The 19,099-nt window shown below is 36.0% G+C and overlaps 1 protein-coding gene across 1 annotated transcript in view; it reads right to left on the reverse strand.

Moving 5' to 3' along the window:
- LOC120767977 (neuronal acetylcholine receptor subunit alpha-7-like) overlaps positions 1-19,099 on the reverse strand; it is a 215,648-nt gene that overhangs the window by 38,068 nt on the left and 158,481 nt on the right. Inside the window, exons 4-6 of the mRNA XM_040094388.1 lie at positions 16,917-16,961; positions 9,981-10,271; positions 9,437-9,512 (exon numbers count right to left, since the gene is read on the reverse strand). Of these exons, the coding sequence (XP_039950322.1) occupies positions 9,437-9,512; positions 9,981-10,271; positions 16,917-16,961 (412 nt within the window). The remainder of the gene's footprint in view (positions 1-9,436; positions 9,513-9,980; positions 10,272-16,916; positions 16,962-19,099) is intronic.

Below are 19,099 nucleotides of genomic sequence, written 5' to 3' on the forward strand. Positions count from 1 at the left end.
AAGTGTGTGTGCGGTTGTAGTGTAAAGCATAGGTGTGTTAGTGTATTCTATGAAGTGGCCAATAATGGTCTTATGAGTAGTTATTTGTGGTTGTTTAAAGCATGCATGACTTGTCAATAAATTCTGTTTTGGCGATAATAAAAAATTTCTTTAAGATTATAAACTACTTGTAGGAAATTACATAAAATATATTATATATGCGTTTGTAAGTGTTTATTATGCTATTTGTTAGAGGAAATGCTTGAATGCTTGTGTGGTATTTTGTGGGTTTGTTTAGCAATGTGTGCATAATCTAGCATGTAAATATTTTAGTTGGAAATGAAATTAAATTCATAAATTCCTAATATGTCACTTTTCTTAAAATTTAAAAGCCTACATTACATGGAAAAAGCGCACAGACATTCACACGATTTGCTATGAATTTTTAACTAAAATTATTTACATAATAAAATGGAAAAGTTGAGCAATCAATCGAAGCGAAAACTAGTTTAATAACGAACTTCATTTGAAATGTTTTGCAAATAATCTTAATAAAATAAACAAAAAATATTAGTTCTATTTGACATAATCTGCAACAACACTATATTTCTACTTAAAAAATCACACTTTTGTAATAAAGTTGTCATTCAAATAACATAACCTCACTTTACTGTAATACTGCCTATTTAAATCTAATAGCTTTGCAGCATGGCGCTAATTATTTTTTCGAAATCCAATGCATATATTTCAAAATGTGCTGTGAGCGCAATATTTATTGCTTGCTTTCGAGTAAAAGCACAAAACAAAGCATACTTTCGTGCGCTAATACCATTGTTTGCTTTACACTTTGCTTACAACTCCCTGGCACGTATATGTTTGTATGTGCAGCTTCGGATGGTCGAATTAATTTCTATTTTGCAGCGCATGCAGCTGGCGGGCATTCATTTATTGCCGTCGGGATTAAGAGCTGCTGCACACAAATTGCGGAGAAAGAGTAATTGCTGCGCCTGACCATTTATTTCGGGCATGGCAGCGTTGCAGTTGTAAGGTAGGTATGTGCGTGTGTTCAAATGCAGGTGATTGATGTGGGTCGTTGAAATAGTAAATGGAATAATATTTCCTGCTTTTTTGTTTTATAGCTAAAACTGTGCAAATCGCTGTCGAAATGCAGACCTTTTAGCTTAATAGCTGGCAAAGTTCAGCTGTAGCGCCCACAATTCAGCAAATCTGTTAATGCAAATGCAAAAATTTCAGGCAATGGTAGCATGCAAGTGTGTGTGAGCTTGTAGGTTTTATTGGCTTTTTATTAGTTTCCTTATTCGCAAGCTGATTTTCAGCCCGATCTGATTGATTTGTGTTTGCCTAAGTGTATTATTCTTCGCTTTCTTTAAATTTTGTTTTATAAAGTCTTCTTTGCTTCAACTTTGCTTTCGAGAACTTTTGCTTCGGGCTTCCCTTTCTGTTTTGACGCAATGTAGCAGTTGCATGCAACAATTCTTGCAGCGAAACTTTTGTGCTGCTTTGCCAAGGAGTTGCATGCATATTAAGTTTGACGGATGCAGTTCCCCCTTATTGGCGTTGCATTGATTTAAGTAACTCAGTTAGAACTCACCTTAATCAGAAGAGAAGCAATTGCAAATATAAAACTATGCAAACTTATCTGTGGTGTTTATTTTTATTGAGCCAAAATACTCTAATAAGATGTACGATTGTAATACTTTTCTAAGATTACGATATTTCTACGTAGAAGTGATGCCCTGTATCAATGAAACTGTTGATGTTGTTGTTGTAACAGCGGCTACCTGGTTCATGTTAGTTAGGTTAAGACAAACCGTTGATAAGCATGTCTGGTGGAGGGCGCCCGCAAAAACTGCACTAGGTAAGCACTTGGAGTGTGTTCAAAGAGCAGTCCTTCAGCTGCTGGTTCTCTCTCTGTTCACACATCTACAAGGGATTTATGAGCTGAAAGAAACAGTTGCATTGAACTTTTTCACGGATGGATCCAAGTTTAGAAGGAGGGTGGAATGTAAAGCTTTCTGTGGGGAGCTCTCCATTAACTCTAGCTTCAGGCTATCAGCGCCCTGTATTGTATTTCAAGCGGCGGTGGCTACCATGAAAGTATCGGTGTATATACTGTTCCGAAGTTTGAACTCCTTCAGAGAGGTGTGCATTCATTTCGATAGCGGAGTGGCTTTAATGGCTTTGATCTTGCCGACTGTGCGCTCGGAACTAGTCAAGGAATGCATGACTTCATTGGTTCTGGTCAGTAACCCAAGATCTTTAGCGTTATCGATTGCTGAACCAAATGCACTGCGCGCTGAAATGTAGGCAATCCTTTTAGTAAGCTTGAATTTCATATGTATATCGTATGGTTTAGATCGCGGTGGTTAAGCAAAGGATGAATGTATTAAACTTTCTGTAGTTGGAGATTATATGAAATGCTTCAATTGTAAATCACTGGCTAAAACATAATGATCCCAATAGACCCTTCTGGGATTACTGTGGGTTTTGAATAAAAATAGATATGTGTTCTTTTACTCCACTTTCTGAAACACAATTTCATGACAGAGATGAATTCTAGTAATGTTTTGTTTATTTTGCGTTCGTCCATTCATAACTGTAAACTGAAATATTTCAAAACATCCAAACTGGGTCACGCACAATGTGAAGAGGTATGTATTTCCATATTTATATTTATATATATTGTTTGTACGCTCTACACACTATTGGCTGTTTACTTGCAAAACTAATATTGCTGTAGAATATCATAAAGTTATATTTTCATCGTCCTTCCCCCGCCAATACGGCACAGTTCACTGCGAAATTCTTTGCCAAGACAAGTCAATTTATTTTCGTTGATACGCTAAAGCATAAACAGGCGGCCATTAATTTATTTCCATAGAACAAAGCGGTTACGCGATGTCAAATGTGAGCGAAGCTAAACCCATTGCGCTGGCCAACAACAAAGGCGCACAATAAAAGAAAGCACACACAGCGCTGAAGAAATACGGAGAGCGCACTTACAATGACAACTTTATGCTGGCTGGCTTCTAAGGCTTGACATTGTTATTGTTGTTGTGTGGTTGCTTGCTCAGCGTTGTGGTCCGCTAAAGTTTAAGTGGCTCACACAGCCATACACATTAAAGCGAGTGCTGGAGCTGCGCTGCTACAGCACCATTGTTCACGACCTACGGCCAACGTGCCGCAAGCGGGTGAAGCGGCGCGCTGTACGTGTCTGCGTGTGTGTGTGAAAAATAACGAAAATTGTCATTTGCATAAACTTGTAAAGAATTCACCACAAAAGCTGTTGGATTTGCGAAAAATTTTACAATAAAATTCTACCCGTTGGCGCGTGCTCGCTGCGGCACAGGAGAGACGGGCCATATTTTGCTAATGCAAAAAATGAAAACTGGAAAACAAAATGCAGGGAAAAATGAAAAATATCTCCACTAAATAAATAAAATAGCGGCGAACACTCGCTAGCTGGTGCGCTCGACTGCGAAGCAATGAAGTAGCATTAGTTATGGCCGAATTGCCTGAAGAGCGCATGGTGTTTTGTGTGGTGGGGCGCATGACGGCGCGCAGTATAGAGAGAGGGGGCCAGCGTGCGCCAAATGATCGGTTTGCAGTGCAGTCGCGCACGAAAATAAACAAGAAGTTACGTAAAGTGATTGCCCTGCCAAGGTAGAGGGCTGTTGGCTATTGTGGTTGTTGTTTTTGTTATTGCTGTTATTTTTGTATTGCTATGTTTTTCTATTTGTTGCACGCAGACTTTACATTGAAGTCAGGCGCACTTCGGCGTACCTGCCAGAACGAACCCTCGCCGCCAAGCAGCACTGTGCCTATGCCACCTACGCACGCCCTCTTGACGTGTGTGTGTGTGTTGGTGTGTGCTGCGGTGTTTGCAAGCCAACCGACGACTTTAGTGGTATTTTAGCAGAGTTGTTTATTTTATTGTTGCTGTTTTTTCCAACTTTTAGTTTTTTGCTTTTAATTTTTGTGCTTTATTTTTGCGCACAACTTTTAGCCAGCTGGTGTTGCGCTCCGCCAGCCGTCAGTTGTGCCCCGCCAGTGCTCGTGTTTGGCCGCCGTGCATTTAAAAGTGGTGCGGGTTCGCAAGTTTGTATGTGTGTGTGCGCCCCTCACTTTTGCTGTAAATGCTGGTGTTTATTTTTGCGAAATAGTTTATTGTTGCATACAAACAGGCGCCGTGTGTGTGCACAGCAATCTGTGTATTAGGCGGCAGCGGCGGCGCTCTAAGCCGCTGCTTCCTTTCTTACTGATAGCAAATAGCGCAAGGTCTTCTTCACAATGCACGCACGCATCGGACGGACGGACGGGTGGACTGAACGCTAAGTTCAGTTTATAAACTTGAAAACGGAGTACTTGAGTTGGTCCACTAACTGTCACTTAAGCTAAAGATCGCTATTAAATAAAGGATGCATTAAAGTGAAATAATATCTAGTGGTGGCCACGCAGATAAAGCTTGACAGTTTTATAAAGCATGAAAAACTAGTTCGAGAGTATAAGCACGTTCATGCCTTTCTTCGCGACAGTTGCGCATACATTTTTCTTCAGAAGTAGAGCTGGCAGCTTTGGAAATTACTAACGAATTCAGTACTAAGTTTAGAGCACACTTGTGGCTTCATTAATCGTTTTTTTACAAAAAAAACTTTAGTTTGTTATTCTTCCATTTTGCTTTAGCTTGTATTCTTATACAAGAATTTATTGAAAAAGCAGAAAAAGTCTGAGGAACGTTAGTATACAGGTGGCAACTAAATTTCTTGAGAAAATTTATGCTTTGATGTACAATTTTAAACCAATAATGTCACAATAAGCTGCTCTTGCAAATCCCTCAATTTTCTTTACTTTCTGCGCTCTACTATTCAACTGTGCGCCGTTGCGTATACGTAACCCGCCTGCAAGGTAATATCGCATACTCTTTTCCATATGCATTTTTGCACTTTTTACTTTCTTTGCTGCATTGAGTTTGTGTTTTTAATATTCTAATATGTATGTCAAGGCAAACGGCGGAATCCGAACTCGTTCCACTCGTTCAAACATGCAAACAAATAAATATTGTATTAAAAGTAAAAACTTTATTTTTTCCTGAGCAAAGTTCTCTATGCAAATTAATGCCTACACGACAGCCTGCGCAGCTGCGCATTATTGATAGTTGAAATTCAGTTTCAAGCAATTTTCAGCTCACATGACTGCCGTCGCCTTTACCGTTGCGAAACGAGCTGCACATTAGGCTCGTTCAACTAGAAAGTGTTGTTTGTGCTTGTGCAAACAAAGGCTTATACATAAAAAACACAGATGCATGAAAGTAAATATCCATTTCGTAGCAAATTATTCAAGGCAGTTTTGCTTTGTTTAAAAAACGTTTGTTTTCAACTAAAATCCAAACTTTTCTTTTGCAATATTTGCAGTTATGTGCAAAGCCTAATGCAATTGCAACTGTTTGATCCACTTTGTTCTTGAAAATATTCACTCGAATCTCACAGGCTTCGGAGAAATAAGTTAAATGCATTTGTGCTGCGTAACGGTATTGTACATATTTGAAATTCCTTTGAAAATTATTTTTGAAAAATGCCTTAATTGTGTGTTAGAGACTTCCTACAAAAATTCGCTTGATATAAAACTTTTTTTTGATAACAAAGTAAATATGTCAAGGGCATTTAATAATGTTGTTTTTATTGAAAATGGTTGAATTCAAACAAAGTAAGAAGAAATGGTAAAAGCATTTACTAAAATAGCCGTTTATGTTTGGTATATACATATATTTTGTATATTTTGGTTAATTATGACTCAACGTAAATATATATTTTAACGTTTTTGATTCTCTTCTTCATTATTTAAGTATTTAAATGATTGAAACAACTTTCGTAACAACTTTCAACGTGGATTAACTCAGTAACAGAGCATCGCTGACCATAGTTTCATTTTTAAGACTGAAGCTCCATCAGGAACCGATCTTTGTCGATGTTGCAAGATGAAATTTCTTTTTCCGGAAACTATTGATGTAATGTATTTATGCAACTTATATTACAATATCGTCATGTAACCCATAGTAAGATAGAGACAACAGTGGGAGTAGCATAACAGTGTTGCATGCACATTTGAAACTTTTCCAGTTGGATTATCATAATCCAAACAACCAATATTCTCTACCACGACGATTTGTTTACGAAATAAGTACCGACAACAATTTTGCTAGAGTGGCATATGTGCTTTCAGTGCTAGTTCTTAACACATTTACTGCATCGGTTATAAAAAACAGAAGAAAGCGCTTCGAAATAAAAATTAGGAAGCATCCGAAAAGGACTCAGAGCAGATAAAAAAATTAATTTCAATCTTTAAATTATTACATTGGGTTTGTTGGCCACAGTAGCTTGTATTCCTTTTTTAGTAATAGTAATGGGTATTAAAAGACATAGCGTCCCTAAAATGCAAAACAATGTATCATAAAAAATGAAAATTGAGTTTTTTATCGCTTATGTTTCACCACATCAAATTACATATATGTATGTAGCATAAAATTTTCAGCTTCCACTCTCAGATATTACCAATATATAACGAATATATAAGCAATATATAACGATTTATAACCAAAACTAAAATTTTGTTTCAATGTCGTTTTTCATTCACCTGTTAACTTATGTTACGTTATTTTGCATTTTAGGTGACGGTATACGCAACAATAATAATATTTCTTATTATTAATTTCTAAAAGAAGAAATTATTATTACAATTAATATAAAATTCTTATGCAAATTAAAATTATTTTATAAAAACATAGACAAGTTTCATGCAAAATGCTATGTAGAAACATTATTCTGTGCAGCTTCAAATTTTCATAATACATTTTTTCTCTAATCGAAATTTAAGCTAAAAGATCTTTCTATAATAACTGAAAATAATATTTGCTGTATATACTCTAGAATATATATTACATATACACATATATTGTGGGACTTTTATTTGCAAAACATTTCAGAGCTATAAAATTAAAAATTCAATTTAAATTGTGGTTTAATTCATATAAATATCTTTATTTTTTTCTCTATTAAATAAAAAAATGTCTTTCAAACTCATTATCTTTCATAGGCGCGCATGCTACACATTTGCATACATAATGGTCTTTTAGCTATTTGATTGTATTTACAGTAATGAGTATTAGATAGAAATGTGATGAATTGGTGTTTAGGAAAAGCTTACCTCGAATTTAATTATGTTTAGTTTAGTTTTTAGTTTTTTTGATTATTTTTTTTTTGAAAATGGAAAATGCGCGAATGCGTATTCTTTGCCAAATTGAAAAGTGCAAATTTATATTGCTGTGTTGCCAGATTTCGTATACATTTCATTGACATAGAATACACATCAGCCTATTTTCGTTGCAATACATTCATTTATTGCCAAAATCAAAATTTTACAAAGGCGAAACATTTACGCGGCTATTTCGGACTTGAATAGTTAAAGCGCCCTTTGAAATATTTTTTTTTTTTAATTTTTTTTTTTTGGTGAGTGGGTAAAGTGGGTGAGTTTTGTATATTATTTTTCATTTAACTACAGTTTAGAGTGAAGAACAATTTGCCTTTGAGCGTAGTGAGCTGACAGTTTTGATGAATTCGATGAAATAGTTTGGAAATGAAGTTTTTTTTGGGCGAGAAATGTAATGACTTGGCTGTTTTGGGGTATTGATTTTGATTGTTGTGTCTTCATACGACTTTGGTATTTGGTATTGCTGCATAGAGTTCGAGTTCGTTTTTGGGGCGATTATGTTCGCTAAGAGTCGGAATAACCGTATTTTTAACACATTCAATGAATCGGCACTGCTGTTGGTAGTAATTTTGTAGCTGCAGAAAATTTTATTGTAAGATTATGTCTAGAAAAATAATTGTTTTTAGTAGACGAAGTATTCATATTACTAGCCTGCTCGTATTTTTTGTAGAATATCCAGGCACTTGCCACAAAATCATAAATTCAATTAAAGTGCCAAAAAGCGTGCATGCATTCACCGTTAAATTACGTAAATGCCAATAAAATCTGCAAACCCAATGCTCTATAAATTCCTTTGAATGGTGGCGGCAGCGATTTTTGCCGGCTTGCGTTTGCAACTGCCACCAGCGGCAAAAAGCAGGAGCTGTGGTGGTTTGGTAATGTTACAATTATATACAAGTACTTGCTGTACCTCGACAAGCGGCAAGCTTCCACTAAATTTAACATTGGCTTATGTGTTTTTTTTTATTTATTTTTTGAAAATATTTATTTACTGCTGCTTGCTGGTGAATTGCCGCAATTTGGTAGCAGTAAGGGCTAAAGAAATGTTTTGGCATAAAAAGCAATTGAAAAATGTTGCTATAAATAAATTTTGCAAGCGGTTTTACTGCTACTTAAAGGGAGTGTACACAATTCAAAGGGATAGTTGGACTGATTTTACTTGCTGGATAAGGAGAATGTGGGCAAAGGAATTAGTTCTTTAGTTAAAATTTTTCAAAAAAAAATTATTATTGTTGTTTTTTTGTTGTATTAGTTAAGTTTTTATAAATAACTTTAAGGCAGAAAGTTTAAACTAATGTGTTGTAGTTGCTGCCTGCTTGGAGTGTTTAAATTTATGTTACTCATACGCCATGGTGAATTATTTGTTTAATCTTCATATAAACGCTATTGTGTGCACTTTTTCGCACGTTTTGGTTACGATTTCGATTTAATTTTTGTTTTATCTTATGTTTAGTGTCGAGGGGTAGCAAAAACATAAAAAAAAAAAATATTTATACTTGAATTTATTATCTCTAGAAAAGTAAGGGAATTCCTTGAAATGTAGTTTTGTGTCCAAAAATGTCGCCGATTCATTGAAATGTATAAAAATACACTAAATTTGAATGTCAAATGGTTAAAGAAGAAATTTTCCTACTATTAAGGCACATTTAAACTACTGCTGCTATTTGTATAAAAACGTGGACCTCACGACTTTTGCGGCAGGATCAGACACATAGTAGAGATAGAGTAAATGTGGTAAGGAAGTGTAGCTTTTGAAAGTAACTGTGAACATAGATTTGAGCTTAGAGTGGTAGAGGATAGCATGTATGCGATTAGAGTTCGCTTCTGAGCAATAATGTGATTGTTGTTGTTAGTAGGTAGTTTAAAAGGTAAGCACTTTTATTTTTTTATTTTAGGAAAGCACAAAGCTTGAAGCATTTGATTTAACGAATTTCTTATTGAAATTTTATTTTAGAATTATTTTAATAGCTTTAAAGCTAGTTAAGCTTCAGCTGTATTCTGTTAGAGAGCGTGTGTGCGTGTGTACACATATGGAATACACATACATATATGGATGTGGTACGCTTGGAGCCAACATGGCAGCAACATTTATTGTGCTTGCGTCACCTAGTTACACACAAACACAATGACAACAACAACTACACGAATTTTCTAGCACATCGGCGCTACTCACCCAATAGTTCCCACTCGCCGTTGAGCACGTAACTGCTGATATCACCGCCAGTTTCATCTTGTAATTGCAAGTCCAGCTGTGAAAGTGCGGAGCATGATTAATAAATATACGTTTCAAACTGAGTAACTTAAATGAAAACTCATAGAAAACCAAAAACAAAACAACAAAGCAGCAAACTCTTATATAGTTAAGGTGGATAATCGCTGAAAACGAAGCGCCGACATCGTCCATCAGCTCTGCAACTTTTTAATTGGCCTCATTTTCCCCGCTTTGAGTTCATCCACACCACTGCATGGTCTTACTGCGCTGTAGCTATAGATACATGTATGTGTGTGTGTAGTTGCGGTCGCTTAATATCATTTCGCCTTCGAGCGCCATCGGTGTATGCTCCAATCGGATTGCACACTTCATTTATCATTATAATTCGCTGCTACATAATACCATATGTTTACAGTTATACATATGTGTTAATGTGTATGTGTATGAGCTTGTAAATGTGTGTGTGTATGCTACTGTGTTTAATTGTGTGACAACTGATTCAAACCTGAAATCCATCGTATGTCCAACTGCCGAATTTCATTTCGCAGCGCTGATCATCGAATGGAAACCACGTGATGTCGATTTTGCATGTGGACTTGAATATGCCCGGCGGCACATATAAGCACGAACCGTTATTGCGCACCACCACATTCGTTTGATATGTGCCATCGAAACCCTCGTCAGCGCTGTTGTACATCAGCACATCCGGTTTCCATATCCGATGCGGCGGTATGCGTAAATCTTTAACGCCACCATAATCGGATGTATTCCAACGGAGATTCATGTCATTCCACTCCTGTGCGCGGGGGATAGCAAATAAAAGCACGAAAAATAGTTATTATGCATGAATGACGCTGGATAACTGAAAAGTGAATGAACTGGGACAAACGAATTGTGAATTAAATAATTAATGGCGTAATAAGAATTGAAGAAAAAGTTTTCAATAAAGGTGGCTTTGAGATAACATAAAGTTTATAATACGTATAAATAGTGCACTCTATATATATGGATAATTAAGTATACTCTCAGGGAAAGTTTTTAATTTTAGTTGTGAAAAGTATTACAAAATAAAGTAATTACGGGGGCTAATAAAACGAGCCATGTGAAATTATTCTTATTGATATCAGGAATTGCTTTTGCGGTGACAACTAACTCAAATATCGCATTAACTAATAAACAAGAACCTTAAGGGCACATCTAGTCTGCAGTAAAGTTGGTTTGTAGAAATTAAACCAATCTACTGTATAAATTGCTTTTAAGATTTATAAATTTCATTTTAAAAATGTTTCAAAGCAAATTTTTAGTTCTCCGACGGCGATGAAAAAAGTGGTTACGAAATTCTCCCAAAGTCTCTCTAAAATCTCTCTAAAACCAAAATTTTATTTTTTTTTTAATTTTTTATCTTTAAGTGAGTCCTATTATGAAAAACAAATCAAACACAAGAAATCTTCGGTCGCACCGAAGCTATAATACTGTTAACAAGTGCATTTTTTGTAGCATAAAAGGGCTTAAATAAGTTTTTTTTTGTTCAATGACAGGTATACATAAGCTATAAAGGTCTGATCTGAAGAATCCGTCCAATTGTAACGACGACTTATATAGTATATATAACCTTGACAAGTAAAAGAGAGTTTATACAAGGATTTAAGTTTGATCGGGCTGTTATATGGTAGCAGCTTCAATTTCAGGCATCACTAGTGGGTTATCATGGCGCGAGAACGGTCGGCACTGACCCACTGGCATCATTTTTGAAAAGTAAGGTCCGATGATTCCACCGCCCCACAAACAACACCAAACCGTTGGTTTTTTCTGGACGAAAGCTATTGAAAACCCTCAGGTTGCTCTTTGTCCCAAATGCGGATATTTTGCTTGTTTACATACACATTAAGATATAAATAGGCATCATCGTTAAACAAAATTTAGCTCAAAAACGTCGGATCTTTTTAGAACTTTTCAAGAGCCCATAGAGCGAAGCAATGTCGCTTGGGAAGATCGAGAGGCTTCAGTTCTTGCACAAGCTGTATTTTGTACACTTTCAATTTAAGATCTCGTCATAAAATGCGTCAAGTCGTTCCTTCCGTCAGTCCGAGTTGCTACGAACGCTGCCGAAACGACTCTCCACGGCCTTCGTGTACAAGCTCTGCTCCGGCTGCTATGTTTTCTTCACTACGTGCTACACTTGTTCTATTCGGTCGAATATTATCCAATAATGAATGCTGAGTTTAAAGATGGTGGTCATAAAGTGAGCGAGGCGAATAAGATTTTTTTTTAGTATAACGATTTTTAAACGTTGTTCAGTCGTAAGTCTTTTCATGATGAAATGGCAAACAATACTGAACAAAAATAACATGACAGCTTGTCACGTCTCACGCGTGATCTATCAAAATAGGCTATGAAAAAAGTACCTCTATTTGGAACAGCCCTTATATGCTATATTATTCTGAAGTGAACAATTTCTTTGAATATTTTAGCACTGACTTGGATGTTAACCAACGTTGAAGAACGGCTTTCGAAAAAACGAACGAGAAGAAACCTTTAATAAAAAAAGACATGGATTTCATCGGTTATGGACAATTAAAAAAACAACAATAAGTTTTTAAAGACGTTTTAAAGAGTTGAACATTTGTGAAGAATTGGCGTGACCCTTATGGAAAAACTGGAAACGTAGATGACAAACCAGGAAGGAGGTATAATCACGTGACATCTAAAAGTGATAACAAAACTATTTTTCTCTTTTTGTGTGTTTTATGAAGAAACCAGCTCAGACTAAGGGAAACAAAAATTTGCAAAAAATGCATATCCAATTTATCGTGGAGCACACAAAATTGTATTTCCACCTAAGCAATTTACTTTTATTTATTATTAATTTTATATTTATATTTATATTTTTAATTTAATAAATTATAAACATGTGCGGGTGCGGCTTCAGGTGGCCGAAAGGTTGCCAAAAAACTGTTTATGGATGCTGCTTTTGGATTTGGAGTTTCATGGTGCTTCACAGAAAACATGAATGCCGTTAGATTGTCAAAATTTTTTAAAAGGGGCTAACTAAAGTCAGCTGAGAAGCTGTTCGGAAGACAATGATGAGAAACATAGGAAACAAAAAAATCTGACGGTTACTTTTGATTGGCCATCACAGCCACCAGGCCTCAATCTGATAGAGAATGTTTGAAAGAAATTGAAATATCAAGTAACCATTTAATGTCAACCACGTGCTCCAATGTCCAAACGTTAGCTATTGCAAAACGATGTTTTTGCTATAATAATAACATTTTTCTCAATAAACGCTGTCTGCACTTTGGAAATTTCTCACTAGATATGTTCCTTAATAACCCTTTTTGGACCCAGTACTAAACCATCACTTAATATGTCACCCAAATGCAGGCAGCGGTTTTTTCTGATTCAGTCATAAGCACGAGCAATTACGTTAAAACAGCGGTTGCAAATTCCTGGTATAAAATATACTGTTTTTGCAGTTCACAGACGTCGAAAGTCTTCAAAAATGCTATCACAAAAACATGTTCCCACATTCAGAATAATTACTGAGTTGAGTAAGATACCAGGAATATGAAATATACTAAATTTCATGAATTATTTACGATTTTCTTGCTAACTTTGTTAATGAGAATACAAAATATTTTGTATCTTTCTCAATGCAAATTCGAGAATCCAATCACTGAAATGGTCAGAAAGCAGCTTTGACCAAATCGAAATTAATATTCTGTTTTCTTTCTCAAACATTTACCATAGAACCAAAAAAGTAATCTGCAGGAGATCCCCTGAAGATTTCTCTAAGCATAACTTAAAAACCTCTCAAACTTGCAACGAAATATTTGCGCTGCGAATAGCACATGTCACACGCATACATACAAAGTAAAATGCATAAACAAATATTCCTTAATTGATTCCGATTGAAAAGCTACAATACACTCCATTTAAGCAAGCAACTCTATGTGTATGTACGCGTGTGTGTGTGTGCGACTGCATGCATAACAAAAATATTGCTTTTACACATTTTTCAATTATCGAAACATAAAACTAATTTACTTAATGTCGACAAAGGAAGAAGCTAAGTTCATAGAGCAGAAATTTTGCCAATTGGATAGCCAATAGAAGTAGCAGCAGTTCAATGTGTGTGTGTGTGGCAAGCATGATATTCTGATGTTGAACGCTGCCATGTGGATGCAAAATATCCATAACCGAACTCTGGCCGGAAGCTGAAGTTAGTCACACACACGGGTGTAAAGAGTTCATGAGCAAATGCAATAAGTGGCTTGCGGAGAGCTGGCGGATGTGGTTAACTGCATAAAATATATTTTTCTGAAACAAAATTGTGAAATGTAGCAAAAGCAACAACAACAATGAGAAAAAATTTCTACGAAGTAATGTGAGAAGGCGCACAGAACCATGAGTGTGAGTGTGTGTGCGCTCCCATAAATCCCTTTTGTTGTATTTGTTGGTGGATAGTTACATACATACCACATGATTGCCTCACAGGCATGGCGTGACATGTGATGCGAGTTTTCCATTATCACGAAAATGCAAACAAGATAAGTTTAATGCAGTACCGTTAACCACAAAGTGCAAAAATAAAATCAACAGCGCAACAAAATGGAGCAAAATGCAAAAGCAACAACAAAAACCATTGGAAACATTTGTTGTAAAACACTGTTAAATGTATTTGTGCTCATAAGCAGCTGCCTGTCACACACACACACATACACATGCGGCCATATGCCAACGTAATCCAGGATATTGTCAGTTGGTTAGAAAATTCGTTTGCATTTTCCTCTTCCCCAAAAAAGAAGCTTATTTACTTTTTGTCTGCCATTCTCTCTGTACACCTCCATCTGTGTATGCATGCGTGTGGCTGTGTGTGTGCCAGTTTTGCTTTCGAAATGTCAGTTAATTTGCACTGGAATCAATTGTAAAAATTTATACCTTTGGAGCTGCGCACACACACCAACTCTGGCATGCATACACACACACTGGTAGATTTTAGCAAATTGTAGGTGGTGCAATAAAATATTAAATTGGCCACACTTTTCGTGTGGGATTTGGAGTGGAAATGAGTGTAATTTAAAGTGAATGAGGTTGGTATTTGAAAATTACTTAGCAGCGCTTAGAGGCGGCCGGGAATTAGGTCAGCAGCCAATTTGGTTAGTTGTTTGCATAAGAACGAAAAGAACTATAAACTAGGGAGCTTTTAGGCATTTAAATGGAAGGCGAGTGCGAAACACGACTAACACTTAAAATTAAATCAAAATGTTCATAGTGTTAAAGTGTTACATCTGGTGAGGAATAAAAAATTGTTAAACATTTAAAATTAACATACTTTTGAGTTATACTTATCTAGTAGCCATTCTGCTCAATCTGACTTATCAGAAAGCTTATCTTTAAACTCGATATTATTCATACTATATTTCTCAAACTTGCTGAAGTAATTAATTGGAGGTAAAAGGTCCGGCATTATCACTTTTTTCAGTGATCAACAAATTTTTTGATCCGATAGCGGGCCAAAAACGATAAAAGTTTTGGTTAAGATTCAACTTGCAAAAAAACGACTCTAGGTGGTAATTTTAAATTATTGTGTATATAATATTTTTGTTCACCTAACGCTTGTGCGTACCACCTAAAACTAATCGAGATGATATAAGGTTATATATGTATATAAATGATAAAATGGTTTGAATCGGGTCAATACTTCCCTGAGCCCCTTATATTTAATATTAATATATTCAAACTTCCAGGTGACTTTATGATGAATATATCGGTCAAAATTTGAGTTCTCTCACTGACGTGCCTTAATAAAACCCAAGGAACATTATTTATTATGTGGCTTGATAATAGTTAATGGCTAAAATCGGGTCGATACTACCCCAACTCACATTTACTACCTATCATGATTTTCTAACAAATCTTTTGCCGAATGTGTGAGTCAGTGTAAGTTATATATGTACATATAGTGTACGTATATATAAAATTATGACAAATTTCCGCGGTCTTCATTACAGTGGAAAATTGCTTGGCCCTAAAAGCGTCTCATACCAATTGAACAATTTGGATTTATATCTCAACTGAGGACACAATAGACCCTAAGTCGCGGTGCAATCCCCACTTACTTATCCAGATCGATCTACAATCGATCAGTACATAACGTAACAAGCATGATAGGAGATGCTATAGAAAATACGAACATTTGAACATCTGCTTTTCTAGACGTATCTCAGGCGTTCGATAGAGTGAACCTTGGATTCTTACATAAATTAAGATTCCTCCTTCTACAGAATTTAATTGATCTAAATATCCCTTACTTAAGCAATCGCTACTTTTGTTAACTAGCGATATGCTTACGCTGACTAACAGGACATTTGTCAAGAGACATACACAAACAATTTGGATGTACACCAATTTTCATATCAAAAAAGTCTGGAAAGTTATTCGCGTAGCAGCATCGAAACATGCAATAAGGTTACAGTCTCATATTAACGTTGAAGTCAGCAAGTTAGGAGAATACAGAAATAGCAGACAAAGACTTAAATGTACAACGTTTCGTGACCTTATACCAAAAAAAATGTTGTAAAATTTAGTTTCTGATAAAAAAAATGTTTTTTAAAAGCGGCTCAAAATTAACGCACTGTTGAAATTGTCCACCATTTATGTAATAAAATGGTGACAATCCCAAAAAAGGCAAATTGACAGCTGAGAGTTCGAACGAACGTAATGTTTTCGTTATTGAACTATATTTCTAAAGCAATAAAAACATGGCGGCTTGATTTGTGGAGCAAAATCATCATTTATTAATGGCAAAATTACCACTTTCGGGGTTCTAGGAACACACATGTGATTGGCAAAAAACAAATGCATCCACAACGTGTCACTGTTTTGCCTAGACTTTGGGCTGGAAGCATAACTCGATCATACTTTTTGGAAAATGAAGCTGGTCAAGCAGTGCCTGATACTGATGCTTGATATCGCGATATGATAACACTATTCTTTTTGCCAAAATTGGGTGATATTGATGTGACCAATATTTGGTTTTAAAATGACAGTGCCACATGTCACGCAGCGCGTGAAACAATTCAATTGCTGTATGGGATATTTTAGTTGTGTACCCTCTCGTTTTGATGATCAGAATTGGCCCCTAGCTCGTGTGATTTAACACCTTCAATTTATGGAGTTATTTGAAATCACAGGTCTATTGGAGTAAGACCACAACCACACGTGCTTTAAAGTACAAGTTTTAACGTTGCATAAATGAAATTTAGCCACATTAATGCATAAAAATCATAGATAATTAAAAAAAATGGTATTTAAGGATATTTTAATGCTACATAAAACTAAAATGTATTGGAAAATGCTGAAGTGAAGTGAAATTAATACTAATGAGTTTGATTATAAGCTACTATGTACTATAGAAAACATATTCGTTACAACTTACCAATTTCAGCCAAACATTCGTGACGAGCAACTGATTCTTCTCATCCTGAAAGTACAAAAATAATTAAAAATTATTATGAAAAATATTGTTTTTCCTATAATTTGGTATAGTGACAAGCAATGAATAAAATTGTCTCAAAATAACAGTAGCAATCTGCTTACTTAAAATCTAAAGTCGCGCTAATTTTCAGTCATCCTGAACAAAAGATATTAAAAAATAATACCGAAAATCAAGCGGAAAAAAGAATTTTAAAACCGAACATATTTTAAGCGACACCACAAAAAACTATGAATAGCTGAAAATCACCCTCACATAGAAAGCCACGAATTTCCCCCTGCATGAACGAATCGCCGTAGCAAACGAGCCATTAAGCTTAACTTCCGCGAATCTCCGCGCGCACCACACTTGCCACTTCGCTATCCCAGCACTGCCAGTAGTAATGCTTCTCTGGCGGTAGTCAATCAAATTGAGACAGCAACGGTGCTGATTGCGATACGCTTCATTAATCGAATTACAGAATTATAGATGACCAGCGCGGCTTTAGCGGCATTCATGGAGTGCGTTAAAATTCACAATAAACTCTGAGAGAAGGAGAGGCAGGGGAAGAAAGAGAGCAAGTAAAAAACGCAGTGAGTGAACGAATGTGCGATACCGAGCATGCTCTTCAATGTTCAAGACTACGGCCATAACATTGTGGTGGAGCAAAAAGAACAACAAACACGGTTGGAAAGCATTTTCAAGTGAATATTTCGTCCACTTTTCTGGTATTTTTTTCGTTAAGTTTCATGTACATGTTGCTTGTTGCTTGTTGCTGGTACGTATTGGTGTGGTCGGCTGACCAATTTGCATCGCTAACCCAATTTCCGGCGGAGCCCAATATGTATACACACACACACGGACAACCAACACATACATGCACATATGAAAGTTGTTTGCAGAAAAAAAAAACAATGAAAGGAATATTGCGCTTATTGGAGTGGAAAACTCTCGGTTTGCACGCGGCTGTGCGCGGCTGCTAGGAGTACGAATATATTTCCAGGCTTTCGAATTTTCCTACTAACGCTGGATGTGTGTCAATTAGTCTGTGCAAAGTATAGGTAATATCGCGCGCAGAGAGTGGAGATTTTTTCTGGCGTTTAGACACTTTTGAGTGAAGAAAATTCTAAAAATGCTTAACCCTAAAAATTAAGTTTAATAGTTGATTGTTGTTCGAATTTTATATTAGGTACGTATAGGAGGTTAAAAAGAAGACCTTTATTTTTCTTATAGTTGACTTTAATGTTCTCTTCATCATGTTTTGTAAATGCAATCGGATTCGAAAGCTAAGACTTTGTGCGAAAATATATCTTTAGACAAATTTTTAATTGCTTTGCACGGTATAGTTAGAACATACCTCAAAAAGTATATCATCTTTTATAGTTTTTGTTCGATAAAGGAGAAAACGCAACCCATGCGGTGAACAGTTTTAGTGGTTATGATACTCTAACAGCCAATAAGGGCAATTTGGGTGTCATCGGTTTTGGTAATTTTGATGTCAAAGAGGCACTCATAAACAAATTTTCGAATATATTGAGCAAAGGCAAAAAATGGAACGAATTTCCACCAACAAATCACTGCTGAATCGAAACTCAAATGATCCATTTTTGAAGCGGATGTTTATAGGAAATGGAAAGTGGTTCACTTACGACAAAATCAAGCGAAAACGGTCATGGTTGAATCACGGTGAGCTGGCTCAGAGAGTGTCCATGCTACAGTGGTTGACAATCAGCAAGAGTTTGTCTTACAAAAACTTTTAATTCGGTTCTCTACTGGAGCAATACGACCATGTGAAGTAAGAAATAACCCATAAACGTCCACTCTTGGCCAATAGGAGACGAACTGTGTTCTTTTGTTTCCATCTTATAGTTCGGTCCTGGCATCAAGTGATTGCTATCTGTCCTGTCTTTTACTCGTGGAAATTTTGCCTCAAGAGAAGCTTGTGAAAATCGGCTGTTCCTGTTTTGCCAATGGGGACAAGGATTTTTATGAAAGTGTCATTATAAAATTGCCCTGGAAATGACAACAATATATGACACAAATCCTTCAATTTGAATCTGAATTAATCTTTTTATATCGGGTGATTTTTTAAGAGCTTGATAACTTTTTTTAAAAAAAAAACGCATAAAATTTGCAAAATCTCATCG

This window comes from Bactrocera tryoni, chromosome 2 (assembly GCF_016617805.1).
Source record: "Bactrocera tryoni isolate S06 chromosome 2, CSIRO_BtryS06_freeze2, whole genome shotgun sequence".
Taxonomy (NCBI): Eukaryota; Metazoa; Arthropoda; class Insecta; order Diptera; family Tephritidae; genus Bactrocera; species Bactrocera tryoni.